The 24,882-nt window shown below is 44.2% G+C and overlaps 1 protein-coding gene across 47 annotated transcripts in view; it reads right to left on the reverse strand.

Moving 5' to 3' along the window:
- The window catches only part of LOC143339237 (ankyrin-3-like), a 130,182-nt gene that overhangs the window by 5,142 nt on the left and 100,158 nt on the right, over positions 1–24,882 (reverse strand). For 24 of the 47 annotated variants that reach the window (XM_076760363.1, XM_076760361.1, XM_076760359.1 and 21 more), the window contains 15 exons: positions 23,892–24,046; positions 23,482–23,693; positions 23,142–23,349; positions 22,363–22,459; positions 22,053–22,281; positions 21,257–21,382; positions 20,440–20,562; positions 19,898–19,924; positions 19,193–19,274; positions 10,028–17,938; positions 7,992–8,066; positions 6,445–6,576; positions 6,149–6,292; positions 288–993; positions 7–199 (listed from right to left, as the gene is read on the reverse strand). In XM_076760363.1, the coding sequence (XP_076616478.1) occupies positions 7–199; positions 288–993; positions 6,149–6,292; positions 6,445–6,576; positions 7,992–8,066; positions 10,028–17,938; positions 19,193–19,274; positions 19,898–19,924; positions 20,440–20,562; positions 21,257–21,382; positions 22,053–22,281; positions 22,363–22,459; positions 23,142–23,349; positions 23,482–23,693; positions 23,892–24,046 (10,420 nt within the window). Of the gene's footprint in view, positions 1–6; positions 200–287; positions 994–6,137; positions 6,293–6,444; positions 6,577–7,991; positions 8,067–10,027; positions 17,939–19,192; positions 19,275–19,897; positions 19,925–20,439; positions 20,563–21,256; positions 21,383–22,052; positions 22,282–22,362; positions 22,460–23,141; positions 23,350–23,481; positions 23,694–23,891; positions 24,047–24,882 lie in introns of those variants that run through there. The other 23 variants (XM_076760388.1, XM_076760399.1, XM_076760391.1 and 20 more) reach the window with 15 other exon arrangements.

Consider the following 24,882-nt stretch of genomic DNA (forward strand, 5'->3'; position numbering starts at 1 on the left):
TCTCACCTGGACTTTGTGCTGGGACCTTTCACCTGCCTCCTCCCGTCCTCTGCTTGGCCCCGCTGTGCTGCTGTCCTCCTGAGATCCCTTCCTCTTGGCCTCCTTCTCCTTTCCTTCCCTGGCTGCGTCACTGTGACCTCCATTCTGGCCGTCGGTCTGAGCCGGGGGCTGCTCCAGTGAATCGGCCGGGCTGTCGGGGCTGCGGGAGTGAGAGACAGGAGGAGATGATGGAGTGCAAATCTGTGAGCAGAAAAATGGCAGAGAAACAGACTAAACACACGTCCTACCTGCCCTCCTCGTCTTTGGGGCTGTGGCCAGGGGCTGCTGACTCGATTGCTCCAGACGTCTCGTTTCTCCAGCCTGGAACTGAACACATGTCCTTTTCTGCTTGCCGTACTTGTTCGAGGATGGCTTTCACCCCCTCCTCTGTCATCTCCACGTCCTCCAAGCCTCCCTCCAGGTTTATATCCTCCAGCAGACTCTGCAGCCTCTCCTGGGTCATCTCCTCCTCCTCCTCTTCTTTCTCCTGCCTTCCATTTCTGTGACCGGCGTCTGAGGCGGCGTCCTCTGTCTGGTTTCCTCCCTGATGCTCTGGACCAACGTCTTGCCCTGCCTTCACGTCTGCCTCTAAGGCCTCAGCGTCCCCGTCTGTTCCCTTTCCTGACTGCTCTACTGACCTCCTGTCGTTATCCGGCCTCTCGTAAGAAACCGGCCCTGTCTTTTTGTCCGTGGTCAAGGTTGTATCTTCAGCCCCAACAATGGGGGGTTCCGGGGCATCGGACCTGGGGGCTGGGGCGACTGTGATGGGCTCGCTGCTGGAGGTACTGGTGGTCTGAGTGAGAGAGAGGTCGCTAGGTCTAGTAAGCGTGGTCTTGCTAGGGGACTCTGCGCTAGCATCGCCCTCGCTAAAGAAGTCGTCACAGCGCAGGGGGGTGGGGGGCTCGTAGTTCAGCTCTGTGGGGGTTTGCAGCTCCAGATCTATATTGTGGTATCCTAGGTGGATGGCAGGAGTAAAGGATTAGAGGGTAACAGGGATTGAAGAGGGAGGGAGAGGAAAAAGAGGGGAGGGAAGGAGGTAGAGTGATGGAGGTGATGAAATGAGAGACACTTGTAACATCTAAAGGTAGCATGTGTTCAATAGTCACACAGGTGTAACCCAAATACGCTTTAAAGCTGCGTTAGCTGATGTTTTTGGCCACTTGGGGGCAGCAGAACAGGCTGTAAACACATATGACATATATGATATCACCTCATTTACCGTTATCATGAACTAGCAAACAGTTGCCTCCACCAGACACGGAGCAGCATTAGCATCCATTAGCTTCGCATCTGAGTCGTTGATGGATGTAAGTCTAACTTGTACTCTTGTTTTAGCTCTGTTTTGGTCTCTACCAACTTCTGTGTCTTTAGCAGCTGAATGCTCCACCATGCTCACCAGTGAGCTGTTAGCTTGGTCTGCCTGTCATTGGGTGCTGGGCAGGAAGTGCATATTCATTAATCTGCTCTTATTTTAGCTCCTGAGAAGATATGTTGAACATGTTTGACTCTTTACCGGCTAGTTAATACATTTGTCTGGTACTGGTTAGGAAGCATACAGCGAGTATTTTAGCCTTTTTAAATGAAAACAGCTGCCAGGAAATCAGTTGAGTGGAGTTTACAGGCCAAATATCCAATACTAGGTGCTAAAAGAGGCTACACAGCTTGACAGAGCTGAGAGGAAGTTAAGAGTGATTAGTCTCTGTGGACTTGTCCCTAAGCAAAAAAGCTCTGATAAACTCACTGTAGTGTACAAAATGATAGCCAGAACATTTGGCAGCTTAAAAAGCCAGACATTTCCCTCAGAGGCTGGTGGAAACCAAAAACAGAGCTTGAAGGAGAGTGAATATGGACTTACACAAGCTGCCACAATGAATGCTAATGTTGTTCTGTGCATGTTTGCTTTGTGACCCTTTGTTCTGCTGCCCCCAAGTGGCCAACAAAAGTAAGTTAACGCCGCTTTAGGGATTTCTCAAACAGGTGGACTCGTGTGTGACTCCTGAACCAGTGCTGCAGAGTAGACACATGACCAGTTCACAAAGAGATGGAAACAGAATATAAAGACAGAATATAAAAGGTAAGATAGAAACTTCACAGACGCTGTTTCTGTGTGAATTTTACATAAACGTTCAGGACCTGCTGAAGCTCCTGGTTAGGTTTCAAACTGGCACTCAAATCAGCCGAGCCTTTTGTAAAAGAACTCGGAGCTGCTGCTCTGAATGGAAATGCAACAGTAGTGAAATTACCGAGGGGGGGGGGTGTCTTCATTACAGCACTTTAAAACAAGCCTGACTTCAGCTCGTCGGCTCAATGATTACAGACAGTTAAGAGCAAAAGCACGAGGAGAAGTCAGGGAGGTTAGTCGTGTTGATTTCAACAAAAGGCAGAGAGGAGCAGAGCGCCATCTAAATGTAGACCTCAGGAACTGAAAGATCCCGTCTGAAGTGAGAAGGGACACCAGGAGGGAGAGGAGAGGGTGGAGGGGAGGTGGGAAGGACAGGAGGAGAAGCAGGAGAGTGATGATTTAAGGGAGGAGAAGGGAAACAATGAGGTGGTGGAGAAGGAAGGGAATCAGCAGGAAGGGGAGAGGATGAAGGGGGAGAAAAGGGAGGAAGCGGAGGAGGAGAGGAGATGCATATTAAAGAGGGAGAGGGTGGAGAATAGGCGGGAGGAGAGGGGAAGGGAGGAGAAAGGGGAAAATAAGAATGAGAGGGCGACAGGGGAGGAGGAGATGGAGAGGAAGGAGCAGACGTGTAGAGAGAGGCGCAAGAAGTGGGAGGAGAGGGAAGAGGGGGAGACGGTTGAACAGGTGTAGGAGAAGCAGAATGAGGAGGAGGGCGAAGAACAAGAGGAGAAATTGAGGAAGAGGGAGGAGAGGAGGGCAGACAGAGGGCCGAGGGAGAAAAGTGGCGAGGAATAATCAGAGGAGGAGAGAAGAATGAGGCGCAGCAGAAAGGGCTTTGGGGGGCGGAGGAAAGAGGTGAGGAGTAAGACAGGGTGAAGAAGTGAGGGAGAACAGGAGCGACAGGAAGGAGGTAAACGGGAGGTGTGGAAGGAGGAGATGGGAAGAGAAAGACAGAGGAGGGAGAGGGGACAGCAGGAGGGGTGGGGAAAGAGAAAGAGGTGATAACTTGGGGACAAAAGGGAGGGGAGGAAGAGGAGGGAGGAGTAGTGTGGAGAGGAGCAACAGGCTGAGGCATTTGAGGACACGGGGGGAATGTAGGAGATCTAAGATGTTTGGGAGCTTTTACACAGTTCACAAGAGACAGAACAGAAAAACACAGGACAGTCAGACGAGATGAGAAGACGAACAGCATCTAAAACTGAAGACAGATTAATGCACAGAGACAGTGAAGTGACCGAAGGCTCAATGTTTCAGAAGCTGCAGAAGCAAAGACTCATGGGATTGCTTATCTGGGTCGATAAGCAGGAAGTGGCGCCTTAGTCAACAGCGGTAGCTTCTTTCCAAACAGCAGAGGAGCGTTTAAATAAGTGAGAATAATTCACATTCTGTTTTTGTCCTGCATGGGGACAGACTTTGGGGTCTAAAGCTGCTCACAGTCTGGATTTTATAAACGCTGAGGCCATTAGACCAGGTTTCCTCAGGGTAACCCCACAGTCTCTTTCCGGCTAGCCTCCAAACAGCTGCTGTGTCCCAAATCCACACTACATACTAACTGTAAACAGTAAATACTGTATATATCACATATACAGCATTTACAGCCTAGTTGAACGTCAGTACCGATAAAACTGTCTTTCCTGATCATTTAATTCTTATTTTTCCACTTTCAAACTTCTGCTAGCATAACACACGTGAATCTCCAACCCTACTGTCAGCAGTGGAGTTGCATTGTGGGTAACGTAGGCAGCTTTTTGGAAGCTATGGAAGAACATCTTTCTACTGCCTTGTTTTAAACTGTCCTCATGACTGTTATATCAGTGCTGTACTCTTAGCACAATACACACTCAAAACCTATGTAAAATTAGTGTGGAGCTGGAACACATCTGAAGTCTAAGCCCCCTCCTCACTAGCATGGCTGTAATTCTATTGGAGAGAAACTAAACGCCTTTGATTAATTGAAATCAAGTTTAATGTCTCAAATCTTTAAAACCCATGAAAACCCTCATATTCACAGACATGGGTAACATAGCTGAGGGTATGCTAATGCTAATGTCTGCTATTTAGCTGTAGATGTCATCCAGTTTGTGCAGAGCTACATAGGAGAGATCTGCAACTCTCACTGACCAGGCTTCATGTTGCACCCCCCCACACACAAGACAGTTACTGCCAACAGGGGGCACTGTTGTACAGTCTAGTCAGCCAGAGCTCAGCAGCGAGGGGAAGAGCAGAAGCTATGATTGGATCCAAAGGTTAGCAAAAGGTAGACTTTGGTGGGAATTAGCCGGTTAGTGGTGCTTAGCGCTGACAGGGGAATTTGCTGTAGGAGTTAGTCACTCAGAAGCAAGAGGAGGAAGAGGAGGAGGCGAGCAGTCTGCTGGTCTCAAAGCAGGAGAAGCTACAGTGGAGCGTAGAAGCTGGGAGGCTCGGAGGAACCCAGGAGATGACAGGTACAGAACAGCTAACAGCAGTGACACAGAAGCATTGTTATAAAAAAAAAAAAAAAAAAGGTGTTTCATTTTCAACCAGTCTGTGGGCGTCGCCTGGGACACCTGGGACACCTGAGACATGTGCTGCCCAGAAAACACCCGAGGACGTGTTGAAAAGGCTCCACCCGCTTGAAGAGAGTTTAGATGTGGATTGTTGTGAGCCAACAACATCAGAGCAGGCAGCCTCTCACACAAAGCCATAGCCATGCATTTTGTAGATTTCCTTTATCTGTTAAATGTCGGTTTCACTTGAAATCATATTTGCAAAAAGATCACCTGTTATTCAGAGAGATAATAACACTGATCCTTGTGTTAAGATGACTTTCAGAAACCTGACCGGACAAACTGACGACGAGGCTTATTTCAGAAGTTTGTGCCCGGCTAACATCGGCTAAGCGTGTAGCTTCATCAACTGATTACTGCAGCGAGCTAATCTGATTGGACTGGGGCTCTATTAAGGAACAACAATGGAGAAGTGTTAATGTTAAACACTGGTTGTACAGCCTACCTTTGTTTAAATTATATGATAAAAATACTCCATAATAAGTCCTGCATTGAAATAGAGACATATTAACATCAAGTGGGGTCCCTGTCATTATTATATTATCAGATATTTGATTACTATTACTGCTTCCTAACCTGTAGCATCCTGTATGTTTCATAGTCAACTATCCGTAACGAAAGCCAAACGCTGTCGTCAAAGTTCTGAAATGTGCCTCACCGGGTCTGTCCGAGTCAGAAAACACTGGTAGCTGCCACATTTAATTTTCATTTCAGAGGAGAGAGAGAAAGTTAGAAAGAGAGAAAGACTTTCCAAACTGCTTAAAGCGAGCATGCCATTGTAATAAACTGGTTGTTATAATTATGTTTTTATGTATTTTCTAATAGCAAATGACACAACGTTGACAAAAGGAGATGTGCTGGGTATCTGTTAACATTTAAAACTTGTGACATACACATAAACATAACTATTGTTAAGCCAAACAATGAGCCAGTGCCCTGAGCCATCTGAAAAATGAGCTTCATACATCGATGATCAATACATTAATCAGAAGGGACAGAGACGCCAGTTCATTAATGGCTTACGTTTGCTTCAGAGTCATGCTTTTGAAACACACGTACTAAAAAGTGTCATGCACCCAAGATGGTACAGATTTTGTAGAAGTTTTAAAATCTATCAATAATCACCCAAAAATCTGTCACTTATCATTAACGTTCCAATGACTGATGCACTGCCCAGTGTTGGAAAACTAACAGGCCGACTGGGGTGACTGCTTGATAAAGGCGGCCATAATGCTATCACTACCCGATGGTCCATTAACCTGCTGCAGGCATGGCGCCATTTTGGTTCCACTCTAATCAATATTCATCGTTTGATCAAGCCTGATTGGTTCTGCATTTGTTTACACAGTCTGACTATCTGGCTGAGAGAGGAGGTGAAGAAGGGTGAAGGGACAGACTGAGAGATAGACTGAGAATTCAGCTAGCGTGGGCTACACTTTACCATCGGACTGATCCGGGAATACTGCGTTATCATCGGCAAAGCAGCGTGTGCCTGAAATGTTACCGTAGTCAAATATGGGCCCTTCCAGCAAAGTCACAATATCCAACCGATTGATCTTAGTCAGCACCGCGGTTAAAGCGTCCGCTGGAGAGGAGAGAGACACACATTTCATTCACACGTCATCTTGTAATGCCACAAAACCTTCAGACATATTGATTCATTCTGTCCATAAACTCGCAGCTGAAACATGTCATCAGTTTCTCCGTCACACACACAAACAAACACACGCTTCTTACTTGTGGCGTTTTTACCGTCCCTGTGCACCCATTTCTTTAGGAGCATGAAGCTCTGTGCTGTCAGGGAATTGGGGTTCTCCACTCTGATGAAGTTGATCTCATCCACAGAGAAATCCAGCTCCCTGGCCAGCTCTGCAACAGCAACAGACACCACAAACAAACAATGAGATGCAGCCTTTTGTTGCCCACAGGTCGACCTTGGTGCTGGTGATCGAGGTAGCCTGTGCTAAAAATGTCTGATTGATCATCTGTGTGAGATCTAGTGATGAAGCTGCAGACTGTAACCAGCTGAGTACCCCTCCATCAACCCTTCCTTTCCAAACCCGTAGGAGAACGTAAGGTGGGCAAGATAAATGGGCTACTGTAGATACATGGCGGTGCAACATGGTGGACTCTGATGAATATTCCATTTCTGCAAAGATAGCCCCATAAATCTTACACTTTGGTCTTTTAAGTGGCATGTGGCTCGTGTTACAAGCTTAAAATCCCCATGGTTTTATGTAAGTACTCATATTTTCATTCATTCCCTTAGTGCCAATATGGTAAACTCCTAAACACGGTGCCGAACACACTCTAAAGCTAACGAAGCGGTGAAATGCTGCCTGTGCAGGCAGACAGTGGCTATAAATTTAAAACCATGAGAACATAATGTTCAGCAGACCCGCCGGTTCACTGCAGCTCTGCAACAGGAACACACATTAAATATGGATCAGACTGCTTTTTCTCTGCCGAGCATTCGCACTGGACAGACACACTTCAGATGGACCTGTGTATGTGCACACGCACGCACGCACGCACTGGGTGACGCCCTCACACACACATGCAGGCAGGCGTGGGACAGTGCTGCAGTGCAGGTGGTCGGGCTTGGACCAAACTGCAGAGGCCACACCCTTATCACTGTCTACGAGAAGGGAGTATAAACATTAAGGTTCCACTCAAACACACACAGGCATGACGTGGAATAATACAAACACGCTGCTACAAAAGCTATTTGCTATTAAAATAAATTACACATTTATTACTGCATATATTTCCTGCCTCCTAACTGCTGATATGTCTCATCCTGAGGTGCGGCTTGTTTAAATTGTACAAGTTCAATTGAAAAACCACAATGCGATCCAAGTTCTGTGCATTTTCCTGCTTTACTGTTGTGTCATATGTGCAGTGATGAGGTGTTTGTGACTGCAAGTGCCACTGCAGTACTGCTCAGTGGAGACGTTTTTCTGCTGCGCGTCCACCAGATGGCAACAAACACTGTAAAACGAATGGTCTGAGAGCCAGGCTTCAGTCACACGTGGGCGTTCTTTAACATTCACACACTGAATGGTCTTTGTTGGAGGAGGGGTATCATATCTAAGTGTTTATCAGTGAATATTCTGAATATGATCGTAAGTGAATGAGTTATGGATTGAGATGAAAGTGATTTAATGGCAACATTTCAGCTGTTTCTCCATGTTGCACCAATTACTATAATAAAGACAGTATTCTTGCATTGTTTTATGCTGGTTTTGAATGTGTTTCATACAGTCAGATGTGCACAGACTCACCAGTCCAGCTGAGTCCGAGGTGGTCGGCTACTATTGCCATGCGGAGGTCTGTTCTCTCACAGGGACTCTGAGGGCCTGTGTGAGGAAGCAGGGAGGGGCAGGACACAAACAGTTAACGCGATATTATGACAATAATCCCCAAAATAATTAAGTGGTTCTCAGTAAGATGTACACAAAATGGCTCCTATAAAATGACCACAGAGGGATCAATGACAGATTGGGATTGTGAACTGAAAGTTTGTCTTCTTCGGAGATCAGTGTGGTTTAATTGTAAGACCTATGAAATACCTTGTTAATGACATCTTCTAAACTGAGTTTTTGTCTCTTTCTGCCATTTTTTTTGACAAATCTGCATATTAAACCACGTAGTGCTGGTGACTGGACAAACATAAAGACTAACTTTAGCTCACTGTCCCAGGTCTCATGTCTGAGGAAAGAAAACAAAAACAGAACAGTTTTTCTGGCCAGACTCTCCCCAGTGAATCGGTTTGGATGATGGATGGTCACTCAAGAAATGGCTCAGCATTTTGGGAAATAAGCTTCACTTTCTGAGAATTAGATGAGGAGATAAAAACCACTCATACATCTGTCCAATATGAAGCTGGTGCTAGGAGGCGGTTATCTTAGCTTAGCATAAAGACTGGAAACAGCTAGCCTGGCTCTACCCAAAAGTAAAAAAAAAAAATGCTAGCAACTCTAAAGCTCACTAATTAAGATGTTATATTTCATTTGTTTAATCCATAGAAAAAACAGTGTAAAAACAAAAACTTATGTTTTTATGTGGGGTTATGTGTCAGATAATTTCTTGGCCAGGAGCAGTATTATGTGCGTATTTCCCAAAATGGCAAACTTCCAATTAACTGTGTACAGGGCTACATTTTATTTCTTTCCTCTTAATTATTAAAGCTTGCGAAATGCAGATATGCCCTCTGGATGGGACATAACTAGCACTGTACTGTAATAGTGGAGATTTCCATTCTATCTTCACTAGACCAGCTTTTATACCCTGGCAAGTAAACATAGAGTAAACGTGAACTGTCAGTCTAATTAGATTACTTTCGGGCGAGTACTATTAAAGGACGTCAGAGACAACTGATAATACGAAATAAAATCAAACGCATGAGGATCTGTGAGGCCAGAAAAGGAAAAACAAAAGTCACATTTTCACGCTAAAATGATGTTCAGTAGAATTAGTGTTAATAATAAGTATTCAAAGAGTTAGAGTTTTGTATCACATCACTAACAGCAAACCATCTACCACCAGGCAACATTCCCTCCCACTCATAAAAGCAATTCATGGCTTCAACTTGAAATCAGAAGTAATCCAGCTGTACTAGTTTTCCACCAAGTTGCAAATGACTGACTACACTAACACACACAGCTGACGTTCATATGATTGTCAAGTTCAGCCGATGAATTGTTTTCGCAGTGTTTTCAGAGAGAAATAACCATCAAATGATATCTACAAACCAGGCAAGCAGACCAAAACAAACACAACCTCATATTTCCCCAAAACGCTCTTCTACATCTAAGTCTTGACCATGTCGAGGGAGGAAGTGAGTGGTGTGGTGTCATGTGGTGGGGTGCAAGGCTAACTTAATCTGTAGTGCGAAATGAAAGTGTAAATGTGTGTGTGTGGTAGCCTGGAGGACCCCACAGAAATGTGCATACTCACTCTTAACTTGGACCCTCAAATGTGCTTAATGCAAACCAGCACTGACAGCTAAAAAGTATTTGCTGATATTGAAATTGTAGCTTCTGTACCTATTTTTTCTGTGCACCACTATAGTCTGTTGTAGAACTAGCAATGAGGTAATTAATCAACTGTCACAAAACATTTACTCCAGGAACAGTTTTCTTCTTTGCGTTTAGCTCTTTGTCTAAATCAGACGGCACAGGACAGATAACAAGAATGACAGGAAGAAGAAGAAGTGACAGCTACACTTACAACGTCACATCACAAAGCACCCACAACAGCTACATGCATCTCATAGAGAAAGATAAAGTATAACAACGTTTAGAAAGAGTTTACAAACTAGTCTCGTTCTCCGTGACAGGAGCCGTGATTGGTTGATCAACCTGACTCCCTTCCTCCTTCTCCTTTTGCTCCTTCCCTCCAAGTGTCCGCCTACTCTTCCTTCTGCTCCTCCTCATCCTCTCACTGCTGGCCTGCTCAACCTCAGCTCTCGCATCTCTAGCAGATGGTGTTGATGTGGTGGTGCTGGTGGAGGTGGAGGTAGAGGTGCGTGAAGTGCAGGAACTTCTAGAAGCTCTAGATGGTTCTGACAAGGAAGTGTTCCTGGTAGTGCTGAGGCTGCAGCTCTCTTCGTCCTCAGTGGGCATTGTTTTCTCCTCTAACTTTGTTTCAGCCTTTTTGAGAATGGTTTGGTCCAGATGATTTGCTGCCTGGCTAACAACAGACCTTGTTTTAAATTTTTTCGAGACCACTTCACCGTATTTTCTCCCTGTCTCGTTTGTGCTACTTCTCCCGGGGGTTTTCACTAAACTGTAACTGTGTCCAGTATTGGATCTGCTTTTTGTTAGTTGTTTATTTTCCCTAGCAGTTTTAATGCTTCTATTACTGACCACAGATTTGGTTCTAACCTGCTTCTGATCCTGGGAACAAGAAGAGAATTTCATGGCTTTCATTACTGGGATTCTAGATTTAGGAAATAAATTCTCAAAAGGGTCTAATCTTTCCCTGACACTGTGTACGGCATGTTTCCTGCCGAGGGATATATCAACATTTGCTTGTTCCTTGTCTTTCACTATTGGTTGACTTCGGCTGCATAGTTTGCGACTGGGCACCTTCAGTGGTAACCTGGACTTGCATATGTTGCCTTTGACCTCTTTGGCTCCTGTGTTTGCTATTGCTACATTAGTAAAAGCCCTGCTTTCCCTGCTGTTGTCCTCTAGTTTGCTGAAGGATGCTTCTATCCTGCTGACCTCCTGCAGAGTAGGTCCTGAAGAGGACAATAAGTTGAACACAATACTGTTAGCCTGAATGACGTTTGAATGGGCATAATGGGAGTCAGGAACGTTGCTACTGGTATTGCTGCTCCATGTTTGAGAATTGCTTATCTGTTGTGAAGGTGCAGAAGAAGAATTTGTGCTTTGGTAATAAGTGCTCTGATTTTCTGAGGTCCAGTCCAAATGGTCCCTCTGTTTGGATGGACATGATGGAGTTCTGTGAATTGAATCATTATCTGTGAGGCCAGATGGTCTATCACTCAGATAGTTATGTGTCACGCCTGATGTATTAAAACTAGAAAATTCTGTACATTTTGAGGTTAGAGAATAAGTGCTATCTACAGTTGTTCCTGAGGTTATATCATTACAACCATCAAAGATGCCTGGTATTCTACATTCAGAACTACTATTTGAAGTATTTGAGGTTTTATCACATGCAAACTTGAATCCTGTTCTAAAAGTGGAGAATTTAGGCTCAGTGTTGGAAGTTGAGTCTCTGCATGTGGTGTAACTTCCACTCGCATTTGATATTTCTAACTGGACAGTAGTAGTTTGAATGGGGACTTGAGGGACTGTTAAGGTATCCTGAGTATCAAACTGATCCCTGTGTTGTGAGGAGGCATCTACCTCCGGGTCCCTGACCCTGTACCTGCCCGCCGAGTAGTAATGCTCACCAATCTGAAAAAACTGGAGTCTCTCCTCCACCATGTCCCTCTTGCTCATGTCAATCGCACCACTGCGTGTCATCTCAAACATCTTCCCTTCATGGAAGGGGAATGGATTTGGCTCGCTCGTTGGCGTGCTATCATCCGTTGGTGTTCGGGCTGGGGTAGTGTCTGGTGTTGTAGCCTGAGACTGGTCGTCCACTGCCAGTCCAAAAGGTTTAGGCTCACCATTGCTTTCCCGTGTCCCTCCCATGTCAACGACCTCTTCTTCTCCACCTTTACTGGGCCAAGGGTCAAAGTCCAGCCCTTTGGTGGCAACAGTCTTAAAAGGAGAGTTAAACTCCTCTTCTAACTTATAGCTAAAGTAAGTGTCTGAAAATCCTTCTTTATCTGAGTGTTTTTGTTCCTGACTTTTAACCCCATCCTTACTGACACCATTAGGTTTTTCATCATTTGATGGGGTATCTTTTTTGAAAGTGTCCTTTGGACACTCCTCTGGAGTTTTCTCCTCTTCAATAACTTCCAGTTTGGTTGGGGGAAAAGAGCGGTCAGTGGACCTAAATGTGTCTGTTGCCCACACATCTCTCCGACTGTCTGGAAGACCAAACAGCCGCAAATCTGCCTGCTCACACAGGCCATCATCCTCATCCTGAAGTTCATATCCATCTAGTGAGTCTATCTCTGTTGCATCCGTGTCATGGGAAAATTCAGCCGTTGTGGCTATTGAACAGTCTGTTATTGACTGGTCATTTCCATTTTGTTCATATTCATAGTCCTCTCCTTTGCCATTAGAACCTTTAGAACCATTGGAACCGTTGGAGCCATTGGTCCCACCATTAGGTTCTTTGCTGTTTCCATTTTTGTCATGTTTTTTGGATTTAGATGCCTTTTCCTTCTCCTTCTTCTTCTCCTCCTCCTCAGGAACTTTGAACGTGAATTTCTTACAAGGAATTGGCTGGAAGATTGACTCATCATCCTCTTCTGCCTCATCATCGTTTGATTGACTGTCATCTACCCCAGGAAGCACTGGGGTAGGGGGTTGGATACGTATAATTGGTTCAGTTAGCAGATGCCTGTCATGTTCTTCCTGTAAGTTCACCTCCATCATTTCTGTTTCAGTCTCTGAAGAAGCACAGGAACCTTTCCTTTCTGGATCTGAAATTTCTGAAGAGTCCAGAGGAGGAGGGGGAGGGAACTCAATATATGCGATACCTTTGTCCTTTGAGACTTCTTGCTGCTCCTGGCCTGTCATTTCATCATGTCTGCCATTGGCTGTCGTTTCTTGCTGGTTGAAATTATTACTTAATTCCTGCTGGTTATCATTCAGCTTTGTTTCTTCCTTATTAGCGTTAGCAAGGTCTGCTTGAATGGCATGAACACTAGTTTTGCCTTCTGGCAAGGCCTCTTTAAAAGAGAAAACAACTTTGCCTTGGCCATCTTCCTCTGATTCTTCAGACACCTCCATGATGGGGCTGGGTTTCCCTGGCATGAATCCCATAAAACAATCAGGGGTCCTTGATGTGAGATCATAGCTGACCTCCTCAGAGCTGGGGGTCTCTGGTGTAATGGGGCTTTTCCCTGAGCTATCTATGAAAGAGACCTGTTCCAGTGTGTCATCATCAGGGCTTATGGGGCTGAGTGCTGAGTTTGATTTTTGTTTGACTGTGTACAACGTCCCTTTGGCTTCCCTCTCTGCCTGCCTTCCTACCTGGACACTGACATAAACAGGTAATGTTTTGATGCCCTTGAAATTCTCTTTGGTTGTTATAGTAGCTGGAGGGGTTATAACTTTCTCCAGTGTTTCTCTAGGGCTGGGAAGGTTATTGGAGTTGGAATCCTTGGGTGCATTATCTAGAATTTCAAATGTCAGATTTTCATCTGTTTTTGCTGGGGTTGTCTCAAGACTTGTCAGTATTTTGCTCTTAGATAATGTAGGTATCTGCGAGGGTTTAGTTATTGTCTGTTTCTTCGTGAGGTCATTATCCAAAGTAGAAGATGACCTTACAGGAATTTGTGATTCTGTCTTTTTTCTAAGGTTTTTGTTTAGTGGTTCTTCTGTGCCCTTTCTTGACACCTCAGCTATTACTTCTTTGAAAGCAGACTCACTTTTTGCGAGTTCTTGGTATTTTTTCGCAACACTGTCTTTCTCTAGTAGTCCAGTAGTATCATGAACAACAGGTGTCTGAACTTTCTGACCTTTATTGTTTTCTTTAATTTCCTGAGTAACACTGGAATTGATATCTTTCCCTACAGTAGTTGCTTTGTGAGTCTCAGTTTCACTAATTTCATTTTGCAATGAGGCCTCTGGGATATTTTTGTTTGGCAACTTTTCTCCTGTATGTTTTGGGACTTTAGATGCTGCTGATATTTGAGACGGTTTACTGCTGTCTGTGACAGCACATATGTCCTTGTCAACATCCTTTCGCGGACTTTTTTCCTCCGATGTTTCAGATAATTTTGATGCTTTTCCTCCTGCAAAAAACTGATAAACAGGAAGTTTGCTCTCCTGTAATTTCTTTATTGAAGGTTTTGGCTGCACTGGAGGAGGAATTTTGGTTGGACTGGACTGACTTTGTTTCTGAGCCTCAGATTCAAACTTCATCCTCACAGCACTGACTTTGGATGTTGATTTTACGTGAGCGGGAGAAGAGGGTGCTGACTCACTGGTTTTAGTTTGTTGTTTAATTTTATCCTCATTGATATGAGAGAGCATGCTTTTCTGGGGACTGCTTGGTAAGCTAGAGCTTTTCTTTTCAGTTGTGGTAGTACTGCCAAATATTTTACCAACAGAAGGCTCCCTGAGTTTGCTTTTACCGAAGCCCTCTTCTCCTGCTTTAGATTTCTGCTGTGTTTTTTCAGGGCTACTGCAGGCTGAGCTAGGCCAGGACCTGGGTTCCTTTGGCTCTCGTCTCACAGGCTTTTTCTCAGGAGACTGCAGTTCATCATTGAGTTTCTCTGTTTTGTCACGGAAGAACTGTGATACCTCACTGAGTTTTTCTTCAGCTTCCTTTACAGTTTGGTCCACCCTATCCTCATAAAGGAGCTTATCCCTGCTCCTGTCATGTTTATCTTCTGTAAATCGCATCCAAACAGCATGTTTGGGACTGCCCTGTTCTGTGGAGTAATGAAGCACTGTCACTTTATCAAACTGAGATGGGTCATCCCTGTGCAAGAATTTACCAGATTTAGGTGAGCCCTCTTTTGATGACTTAGAAGCAAACTCTCTTTTGGGGCTTCCATGCTGCTGACTCATGCTCTCTGTACCACGGCTACCACTCTCCTCAGAAACTAGGTGGCGGTATTTGTCAGTCACCACTGCTGAGTCCTCTGTGTCTGAGTGAGATGAAGACACGTCAAGTTTCTCTGAGAGGAGCATTTTCTCAGCAAACCTGTATGACTCGCCTCTGATATCTGATAGCTCATCATCACAGTACTCTATGGAGTGCTGGCTCAGTAGTTTCAGGGCTTTATATGAATCATCTGCTATTAGCTGGGCAGAACTTGGGCGACTGTCCTCCTCCTGTGATACTGGGGTATTAACGCGAGATGTTTCTAGGAAGGAGGGCAGGGATTCTTCGGCAGTAAGCTCCTCTTCTTCCTGTTGGGCCTCATCGTAATCAGTAAGTTCCTTAATTCCGTGGTCCCCTTTGTAGACGTAAAGCTCAGGGTGTTTCTTGGTTTCCCTGATAATAACCTCAGTTGGCTCTGCTGTGCTGTGGCCCTTTTCAATATGAACCTCGATAATCCTTTCGACTTTGGGTTTGGATTTAACATCTCTGTCAAGAAATCTAGGAGTCAGTTCATCACCTTTAACAGAATCCTGACTAGCTTTGTGTTCAAAGAGGCCTGCCAGTTCTTTAGATGGGTCCCTACCTGACTGGAAAGCTTTCATGATATCTCTAACTGACATACCCTCCTCTATCATCTCTGTGCCATCGGTCAGTTGGGGCTTGTGATAAACCATTCTAGTAGTAGTAGTAATATGAGTTTCCTCTTTGAGACACACACTTTTATTCATAAGATCCTCATCTGGCATTTTCATCTGTAAAGCTTTGATGGAGCTCGCTGAAGCTGTATCTGGCTCTATAGAAGGTATAGGAGATGCAGCCTCCTCCATGAGTAGAGGCTCACAAAGATCATCAGGCTGCTCATAGCTCCTAATATGGACCACTTCAGTCCTGGTCTCAGTTACACAGGGCGGGATGGGGGAATCTGTGAATAATGGCTTTGGTCCTGTACTTTCTGCACTCTGAGGAGCAGAAGGTGTCTTTTCGCTCCTGGTCTCAAACCCGCTGTCTGACAGAGGACTCTTATCCTGCTCATGAGACAGGTCCTCAGGTGATTCCAAAATAGTGTCTGTCCCCTGATAGGATTCAGCAAGTTTGCTTAGGTCTTTCTCTGAGGGAGACCTGAGCATGCCAGAGACTGGTGGAGGCATTTTGAGTTTGTGCTCTTGTATCGACATAGATGGTTTAAGAACACGTTTCTGTTTCTCTTCCCCATCTCTTTTTGCCTCCTCCTCCTCGTACCTACATTTTAATTCTGCCATTTTCGAGAGAGAGCTAGCACCAATGTCATTTGTTAAAAAATCTACTACTTTAGCCAACTCCAAGTCTTTGCTTGACATGGACTGCTGCTTGAGCAGGAGTGTGTTTTCATCAAAAGGAGGGTACAAGTCTGGGAGGGCGCTTCTTTGTGCCTCCTCAATCTCATCTTTCGAAAATTCCTCCCATTCGTCCTCTGAGGCTTTCTCTTTACCTGCAATGGCCTTACCTTCACTCATGATATCTTTCTGTAATATCTCACTGACTTTCACTAAATCTTCTTTCACTTTCTCCACTAGTGTAAATGGCTCCTCGTCCTCTAACTTGGTCTCTTTAGGAGTGCCAGTATGTGATGTTTGGACAGTCTTAGCTGCCGTCTGTGTGTCTGTCTGTAGGATAGCGGTCATTCTGATCAGATCCTCTTTCATGTCTGCTACATCTTTTAGAATCTCCTGGTTGGAAGTTGCAGTAGGGTGGATGATGGGCGGTGTGATAAATGGAGGGGATTTCAGTTGGGAATTTATTTTTGATGTCGTAACACAGGAAGACAAAGACGAAGAGGAAGATGAGGCACGAGGAGAATCAGGCAGTGCCATTTTGAGAGACCCTGGCCCTGGTTTGACAGGAGTCTCTGGAATGACGTTGACTAAGGAATACACAGGTACAGTCACCGTATTAGATGAGACTGGCAAGTTGGAGGAGGCAGCTACAGATCTCAGAGAACCATAAGCAGAGCTTGCTGTTGCAGACCTACGCGACGAGGACAGTGATCTAAGAGTGCCATAGCCAGACACAGAATGTGAGTCTATAGCTTCATTTATGGCTGCACTGACACCCGAGGTTGCTGCCTGGGTGGTGGCCTGGATCCTCTCCTGAAGGCTGCTACTTCTCTCTGAGAGATGGCGAGAAGAAGGGGAGGATGGCGTGGAGGAGGCGGATGGATATTTTACAGGCGAGACTGATCCGTTCATCATGGACAGTTCTGAGGAAGGAATGGTTGTCTGCCCAGTTGAGGAGAGAGACGAGAGGGATGTCCTCCCTCCTCTGGATGAGAGTGTTGAATCTACAGAGGTTTTCAGAGAGGACAGGCTGGAGATGCTTTTAACAGAAGAGACATTAGGTGTATCTGTCGCAATTGTGGACCCAAGGGCGGTTTTAAAAGGCAGGTTAGAATTGTACATGCTGTAAGGTGTCTTTGGTGATGCTGGAGCAGTAATATGAGCTGAGGACCTCTCTGGTACAGAACCATTGGGTATCGAGTGAAGTGGGGAAGTCCTTGATGTGTATACTGAAGCTAGGCTTTTGATAGATGCTGCATCTGTGGCAGGTTTACTTGGGCTTCCAGAGGACATAAGGCTGGCAGAACCCTGGACAGGGTACTGACCCAGCTGGACGACAGTTTTGATGGGTGAAGGCATAGTCCTGTAAGACCTGATGGGGGATGTGGACGCTGTGTCGCTAATTAATTTAACAGGGGATGACGGAGTAGGTGCTGGTGGTGGAGTTCCCAGGGTGGTTTTGATAGTTGCAGGGCATGCAGGTGATGGGGAGGAAAGGGGCCAGGTAGTTTTCAATGGAGAAGCAGCTGGTGAGCCTGCCGGTGAATCGGTAGAGGTGAGGGAACACCCCACTCCGATGGGCCTTGTTTGGCCAGGGACGGTAATAGGAGCAGCCGACCATGGTGGGTAAGGTCTGGTTGGAAAGACAGGTTTGTGAGGGTAACCAGTAGGCAGTGTTCTTGCTGTTGTGCTTCGCTCAACTGCTGTTTCTTCAGATGAATTTGTAGAAATAATGATAAAGAATGAATGGAAAAAATAATCAAAAGAATGAGGAATATTAAGGGTAAAAGAAAAGTATGTAGGGGAAAGAAAAGGAAGAAAAAATGTGAAAGAAGAGATCAGAGGAGGAAGAGTTGGTCAGTGACGCAGTCCTGGTATCAAAAAGGGAAAAACAGCAGTTTTATGAAGTGCCGAGATAAGATACTTGAGTACTGATTGAAGATGGAGTTGTGAAAAGAAACACTTGTGATCCACTGTGATTCAGGATTGGGAGATGACCCAAACAGCAACAACAGCAATAACAACATAATGAATAAACTGAACAAAGCACATAGAGCAGCAAAGTAAAATTCCAAAGACAATGGCGTAGACTAACGACTGACAACAGAAAAATGGCAAGACAAATGCACCAGGATTAACACAAAAACAACTTCTCTCTTTGGACTTCAGATGCTCTAAAATCACATATGGATTCTGGTTCTGATTTCAATCCGCTTTTTAAAGTGCCTTTTATCTGTTTGGTCCAAAAATTATGCAATGACAGATTCCCCAAAACACAATTTAGACATAATGGTACAATAGAGCCAAGGGCTGCAGAAGTTTCCATTTTCCTTTTCTTACCTAACAAACAAAATATGACAAAATGTGTTTTCCAAGACTTATGTTTTGGCCCATTTTGTCATGCAAGATCCATAAGAACTGGTTACAAGCAGTGAATGTGACAAACTGAAAAGAAACGCCTGAAAGAAATGACAAACCAAGATCTCCTAACATGCATTTTTGTCCCACAAAAAGCTGCTACACCATCACAAAGCCAAAAAGAGCTTTAAACTCAGAGGGGACAAACAAAAATAAATAAAATTTTACTTTGACCTCACCAAATGCCTAGAACATTGTGTTGGTAAGCCAAAGAAAAATTTTGATGCATTTGGACTTCTAAAACTCAGCCGTGGAAATCAACCAAACAAACCCAGAAGAAGTACAACTCACATTGTGGGCAAGCACAGCACAAAAACTTAAAAAACCACTCACTGAACCATGCAGAAATATGTACCATGTTGTAAACAAGCATGTGCATGTTATGTAGGATGAGAAATATGCATTTATTACATTAAGTCACATCTATCGATAAACTGATCACGCATTTTACAGGCTAATTAAAATTGTTAATAAACTAAATTATCCACGAAAATTGGCATAATTATATTCATCAAAGGGTTTGTTAGTGAAAATGTCAAACTCACTCAGTGCAGGCTCGGCCAGATAGCTGTAGCGCTTACGTAAGGCTAGGGATGCAAAGGTATGACGTCGCTCTGGCTTTTCAGTCTGCAACAATAGCAAACAACACATCAGTTCTAGATCACCCTACATTGTATAGTGCTGCCAAATGAGCAACATTTGGAAGTTAGACTGTCAAATTAAAGCAAACCCAATAGTCTGCATTAGTTGTTATTAACATAAAAACAAAGCCCATATTTAACAGTTGCACAACACAGCAGCAAATTCTCCTTTAAGAGTATTCACTGCACTTCAATCATCTACTTTTGTAAGTACTGAGAGTACTACTTACAATCATGTGAAGCTAGTAACGTTATCTTAACTTAGTCCTGATAAGGCTACAATCTCTAAATTACTTAAAAGTACAAATAATCAGATTTAAGGTTAAATCTTAACTTAAGGACAAAGTCGGCACATCTAAACTCCAAAGCCACCTGTATCACATACTGTAGAGCGGAAGGGATAAGGATTGGACAAAAAACAAAGAGTTTTTCATATCTACAATATATCATGCAAAACTGCAGCTGAAGGTTGCTCTGAACAAGGAAAGCTCGTACTGCCCTTGTTGAAGCGGAAAGAATAAGGCTATGATGAAGAGAGCGGGGCCGCTAAGCAGGGCCGCTATAGATCTAGCGCAGAGGACAGCACATGGTGGGGAGGGTGTGGTTTACCTCATCCTCGGCATCTGACTCCATTTCCTGGTTCCCAAGATGCATTGCAGAAACAGGGGTAGTAACATAATGGAAAGCAGGGGGAAAAGAAACATCAGGGTGTGAAAAAGGAGTGATTGACAGAAGCTCAAACTTAGAAGAGAGGCCACTTAAGCAAATGAAAAAACAGACTAAGCAAACACAAAAAAAAGGATAAAGCGCCAACACTCAGTAGCAAAAACAGCAAATGAACCACGGAAAGCCAGCCTGATAATCAAAAAAAAAAAGAGCCTGTTGCGCAAAAGCCCTCAGCCAAAAGCATGTCATCCAAATCAAAAGGTAGGTAGGAACAGAATGAAACAGCCAATGGCGAGAATCCACTGCAAAGATAACCGATATATGTAAAAGAGAAGCTTTAAACAGATAAAAGACACAGTGGCGGCAGTTTGGCCAAAGTCTTTCTCTGTCTTTCATCTATCAGTGTTATTGGTGCCGAAAGTACCCTAACCATGAGTATGGTTATGGAGGTGACAACAGAGAATGGTGACTTCACACTACCTTACCTTTTTCACTGCGGGGAGGGTGATGTTCAGGTTGCACACAGCGGTTTGTGGGAGGCCTTTTGCGGTCTTACACTCTTTAAGGAACGTAAGACGACCGCAGGGCTCCTGGCTGGGATCTCTCACCTAGAGAGACAACATTGCTTCTTTATGTACCTTGTTCTGTTAGAAGGTAGTAGTCAGTAGTGATGTACTGCGATGCGAACATGTATGTCAACACTGTACACTTGAATACTACTATGTGAAAATGTGTACAACCCGGATTCCATACAGTTTGGACATATGAAACTGAATGTGATTTTGATCCCTTTTGACATTTACTCAACTGAAAATAGCATGTAGTGTGTTAGCTGTGTTCTGATAAATTGGCCGCTGATCTAGTTCACACGCAGCAAGGATAGTTTTTATAATAAGAGAGCACCAAATGACACAAGACGATTGATCATAGACAACGTGACGTTAATGGGTCGATCAATGCTGTGAGGTTATTTAGCAGTGGCAAAGGGAACCAGGTTATCCCCTGTGGACTCATTGTATTGGATGCCAGTGTGAGAAGTAGGGCAGTAAAGGGGAGTAGAGCTCAAACAATCATGACTTAGCACAGTATTTTAACAGCAACGGAGGTGTACGAGCTGCTGCTGTTCTCCAGCACTGTGTCAGGTACCCTTTTTGTTCTCACTTACAGTTTGACAACCTCGCTGTAGTTTTAGTAACTTTCAAGTTTTTTTTTGCCATGTTTGTTTATAGATCTTCCAACTGTTCACTCCAGACTGACATGGAGGTGTTGTAGGCAGTGTGGATGACAGAGTGTGTGTAGTACCTTTACACAGAAGGGCAAACGGTTTTCCTTGAAGGCGTAGAAGTTGAGAACTAACTGCTGACCAGCTTTAGTCAGAGGGGCCAAGTTTCCATAGCAATCCACATAGATGGGCCTGCCCTCCAGGACCTGAGAGCACGTCACAGAGGTGAGAACAGTCACATGCAAGAATGAAATGCATCACTCGCTGTTACAGAAGCACCATTTTACAAACATATTCATGCTAATGTCTGGAATACGGATACAACTTACAGTTTAAACCCTTTTGTAATAAACTAACAGGAGCACAAGCAAGTACGAATATTTCAGTTTCCCCTTTCTATTCTTAGCACTTTTTCTGATATCACTGGCTCCCAACCTGGGGGTCCCAAAGCTTCACAGTGGACCGTGAGGCCTTACTGACTTTAAGGGGTGTGATAAAAACTTCCTTTGTTCCAAAAAATATCAGCAAAACTCATCTCTGATGGAATACTCACAGGAAATAAACTTGTTTTACACTAACTTCCTGCAGATATTGTGTTTACTCTTTGGGTTAATTGTACAGTTTATCTGTACTGGTTTTGTTACACATTTAATATAATATGAAATTGGAGTTAGTTTGCTCAATATCACATACAAATAATAATAATAAAAAGTTGCGTATAATTTTAAAACATTTTCATCTCAAAAACTAAAGGTCTGTTGCAATAACCTATTAATATCCCAAGAAGGGACCTGGTTATGAAGTAATTTTGGATACTGCTTCAAAATGCCTAAAGCTCACCTTTCGATCAGATTATAATAGATAATATCCACGTACCTCTATGTCTTTGCTCCTGGCCACCTCCTCGAAGTTCTCCTGCTGCTCCAGGGTCTTATCCACCTTGTCGTCCGTCATGCAGAAGCACCTCAGTCTGGACTCCACCGGGTCGTTCATCTTGGCAAACACCACAAACTTGGCCATGTAGGGCACACAGATCAGCTCCCTGTACAGCTGCGTGGCCAAGCCCACCGTCTCTGGGATCTGGTGACAGTCTGCTAACCAGAACCTGCACAGGCGACATATGAAATGATCGACAGTCGCAAACAGTCGCTTCTCTAAAGAATCTAGTGTGTGTAGAGGGTCTCACCTGGCGGAAACATTGGTGGTGAAGGAGACGCAGTCATTGACGAAGGTCAGAGGAGTTGTGCCGGTGATGTCTTCCCACTGTGCCGGGGACGTGCCGCCTGGTGGACAGTCACATAAGAAACATCAAACACCCTGAAGTTTATTTTCAATGTCATGGAGGGACATTTTAAACAGAAGTCATCATATTTCCTTTGGACACGCTATTCTAGTTATACGTTGAATAAGGTAAGATTTGCTGTTTCCTGACACATACAGTAACAAGATAGATTAAGATTAGTTCAATGTTCAATGTTATTTTGGATTTTTGACATGTTTTATAGAAATACGATGCTTTAAATAATCAGTATTGTGTTTTTTATTCTCACAAAAGAGTTAAAACTGATCCAAATGACATCTATTCCCTCAAATGACGCATTGCTGACTGTACTGACAACAGACGACAGTTAAAATAAGAAATGTGTGAACCTCAAAGCGTCTCATGTCACTTTGAAAATAGAGCTGACGTAAAGTCTAACAAATCATTTAGAAAATAGTCTGTAAACAATGTTCTCATGTATTCTCCAGCCCGTAACCATAACCATCATAAATACATGTCAAACCCCAGACAGGAGCTAAAACGGCTCGTTTCAGACAAAGGCTGAACTGAGGGGCTGCATTAAGGGCCAGTTTTAGATAACTAAGGATTTATTTTTTTTTTACCATGAATCATGAAAAGCGACTCGAGTGCTGGAAATGAGCATCACTGGTCCCCTCTAACCCTTAAACAACACACACACACACCTGTGATGCTGCAGAGGAGGCGGAGACATGGAGTACAGTCTCCTTTGTAGCCGTTGGTAAGCCCCTCCCCTGAGAGGGGCGGGACTGGGATTGTCATGGTGATGGGCTTGTGGAACTTCCTTCTTCTGGGCTCCACGGTAACGATAGGGCTGAAGGTTGCTCGGTTACCAAGGATTTTCTTCACGGTCTCGTCAGGGACCGGCTGGGCCTGTGAGAGGAGTGGCAAAGATGAGTCAGTGATGTGTGTGTGTACACTTGTGTACACTGTGTATTTCCATGTACTTTTGTGTATATTGTTTGCAGCATCCCATGAGTGGGACAGATGAATCAAACGTCTCACCTGCAGTCCAACTTTGATCTTCTTTGTTAATGCTCCCTCAGGGAAGGAAGCTTGAACCAATGGGACGCTGCGACTGCACAGAGTCCCGCCCTCTGGTCCCATATGATTGGTCTCCTGCCTGATTCGAGACACGACAGCAAAGTACTGTGGGAAGTCCTTGGTGACGATGCGGCAGATTCTCTTCCTCTCCAGCTCCTCAGGACTGTCCAGTTCTACAGGGAAGGAGAACACATGAACCTACAGGAGCGGCTCAGCTCAGAATCTAGTATGATACCAGTGCAGGTGTCATACTAAATTGTGAACATATATAATTCTACACATAGGGGCTTTAAAAACACTTACAGGTGTGTGTCACTTGAAATACCAGGATGATTCAACAAAGTTTTGGCTAAATAATTAAAGTGCTTTACCTTCATCCATCCCACCGAGGAGCTGATTGAGGTCGTCGGTCTTGCAGTCGTACAGATGCTCCTTCCAGGATTCTCCGTTCTCGCTGCGCAGGAGTATCAGCTCTCTCTCTTGGCCCCGCATCGAGCCAAAATGAGGGATCTCCACTATCACAGGCCTATTGAGGTACACGTCGTGGAAGTATGGTTTAATTAATCACACTTTATTCATTTAAATGACAAACAGCAATTAAACCAAAATGTTGATAGAGCTGAAATATGAATAAGGAACATTGAAGGACACTGGTCTCAAAAGCACACTGCACGGGAGTGAATGAACTCTGCAGATGGAGAGTGTTGTTCATAATGACAGCTGTGGCCGTGCTGCAGGTCGATGGGACATTCACAGCGCATGTCATAGCTTAGCATGACCTGACGGGACACATGAAATGGAGTGAGGAGCGGGAGGAGAAAGCTGCACAGCCCTTACTCAAACAAGGCATGATAGCAACACAAGAGAGGGATGAACGTGCTCGAGCCTGAGGAGCATGTTTTTCAGAAACAGACAAAAATAACCACTGTGGGGGTAAGAGAGGAACTATATTCATTGATCATCCCCTTGAAAAAATCCTCTAAAAAATTATAATTTTTCTGAAAAGCTCCAACAATAAACTTCATCTTTGTAAAAAATAGTCACAAGCCTCTGCTCCATTTTACTTTATTACTTTTGGTCGCATTCTGGGCATTTTGCCAACAATGGACTGATTACATAACATACTAACATACTTTGCTAACTAACGTTTTCTGGCCAAAATCCCAAATTTACTATCTACTACTAACTGATTATTCCTTTATTAAATTGTTAAGTTCTTCAGATCATAATGCAAAAAACAAACAAACAAACAAACACACACACAAACAAAAACATTAAACTAGCAAGTAATTTCACCTGGGTTAAAGTTATGCTAGCTAACTTAAGCTAACGTTAAGCTAGCTAACTTAGGCTAACGTTACT

This window comes from Chaetodon auriga, chromosome 20, assembly GCF_051107435.1.
Source record: "Chaetodon auriga isolate fChaAug3 chromosome 20, fChaAug3.hap1, whole genome shotgun sequence".
Lineage (NCBI taxonomy): Eukaryota > Metazoa > Chordata > Actinopteri > Chaetodontiformes > Chaetodontidae > Chaetodon > Chaetodon auriga.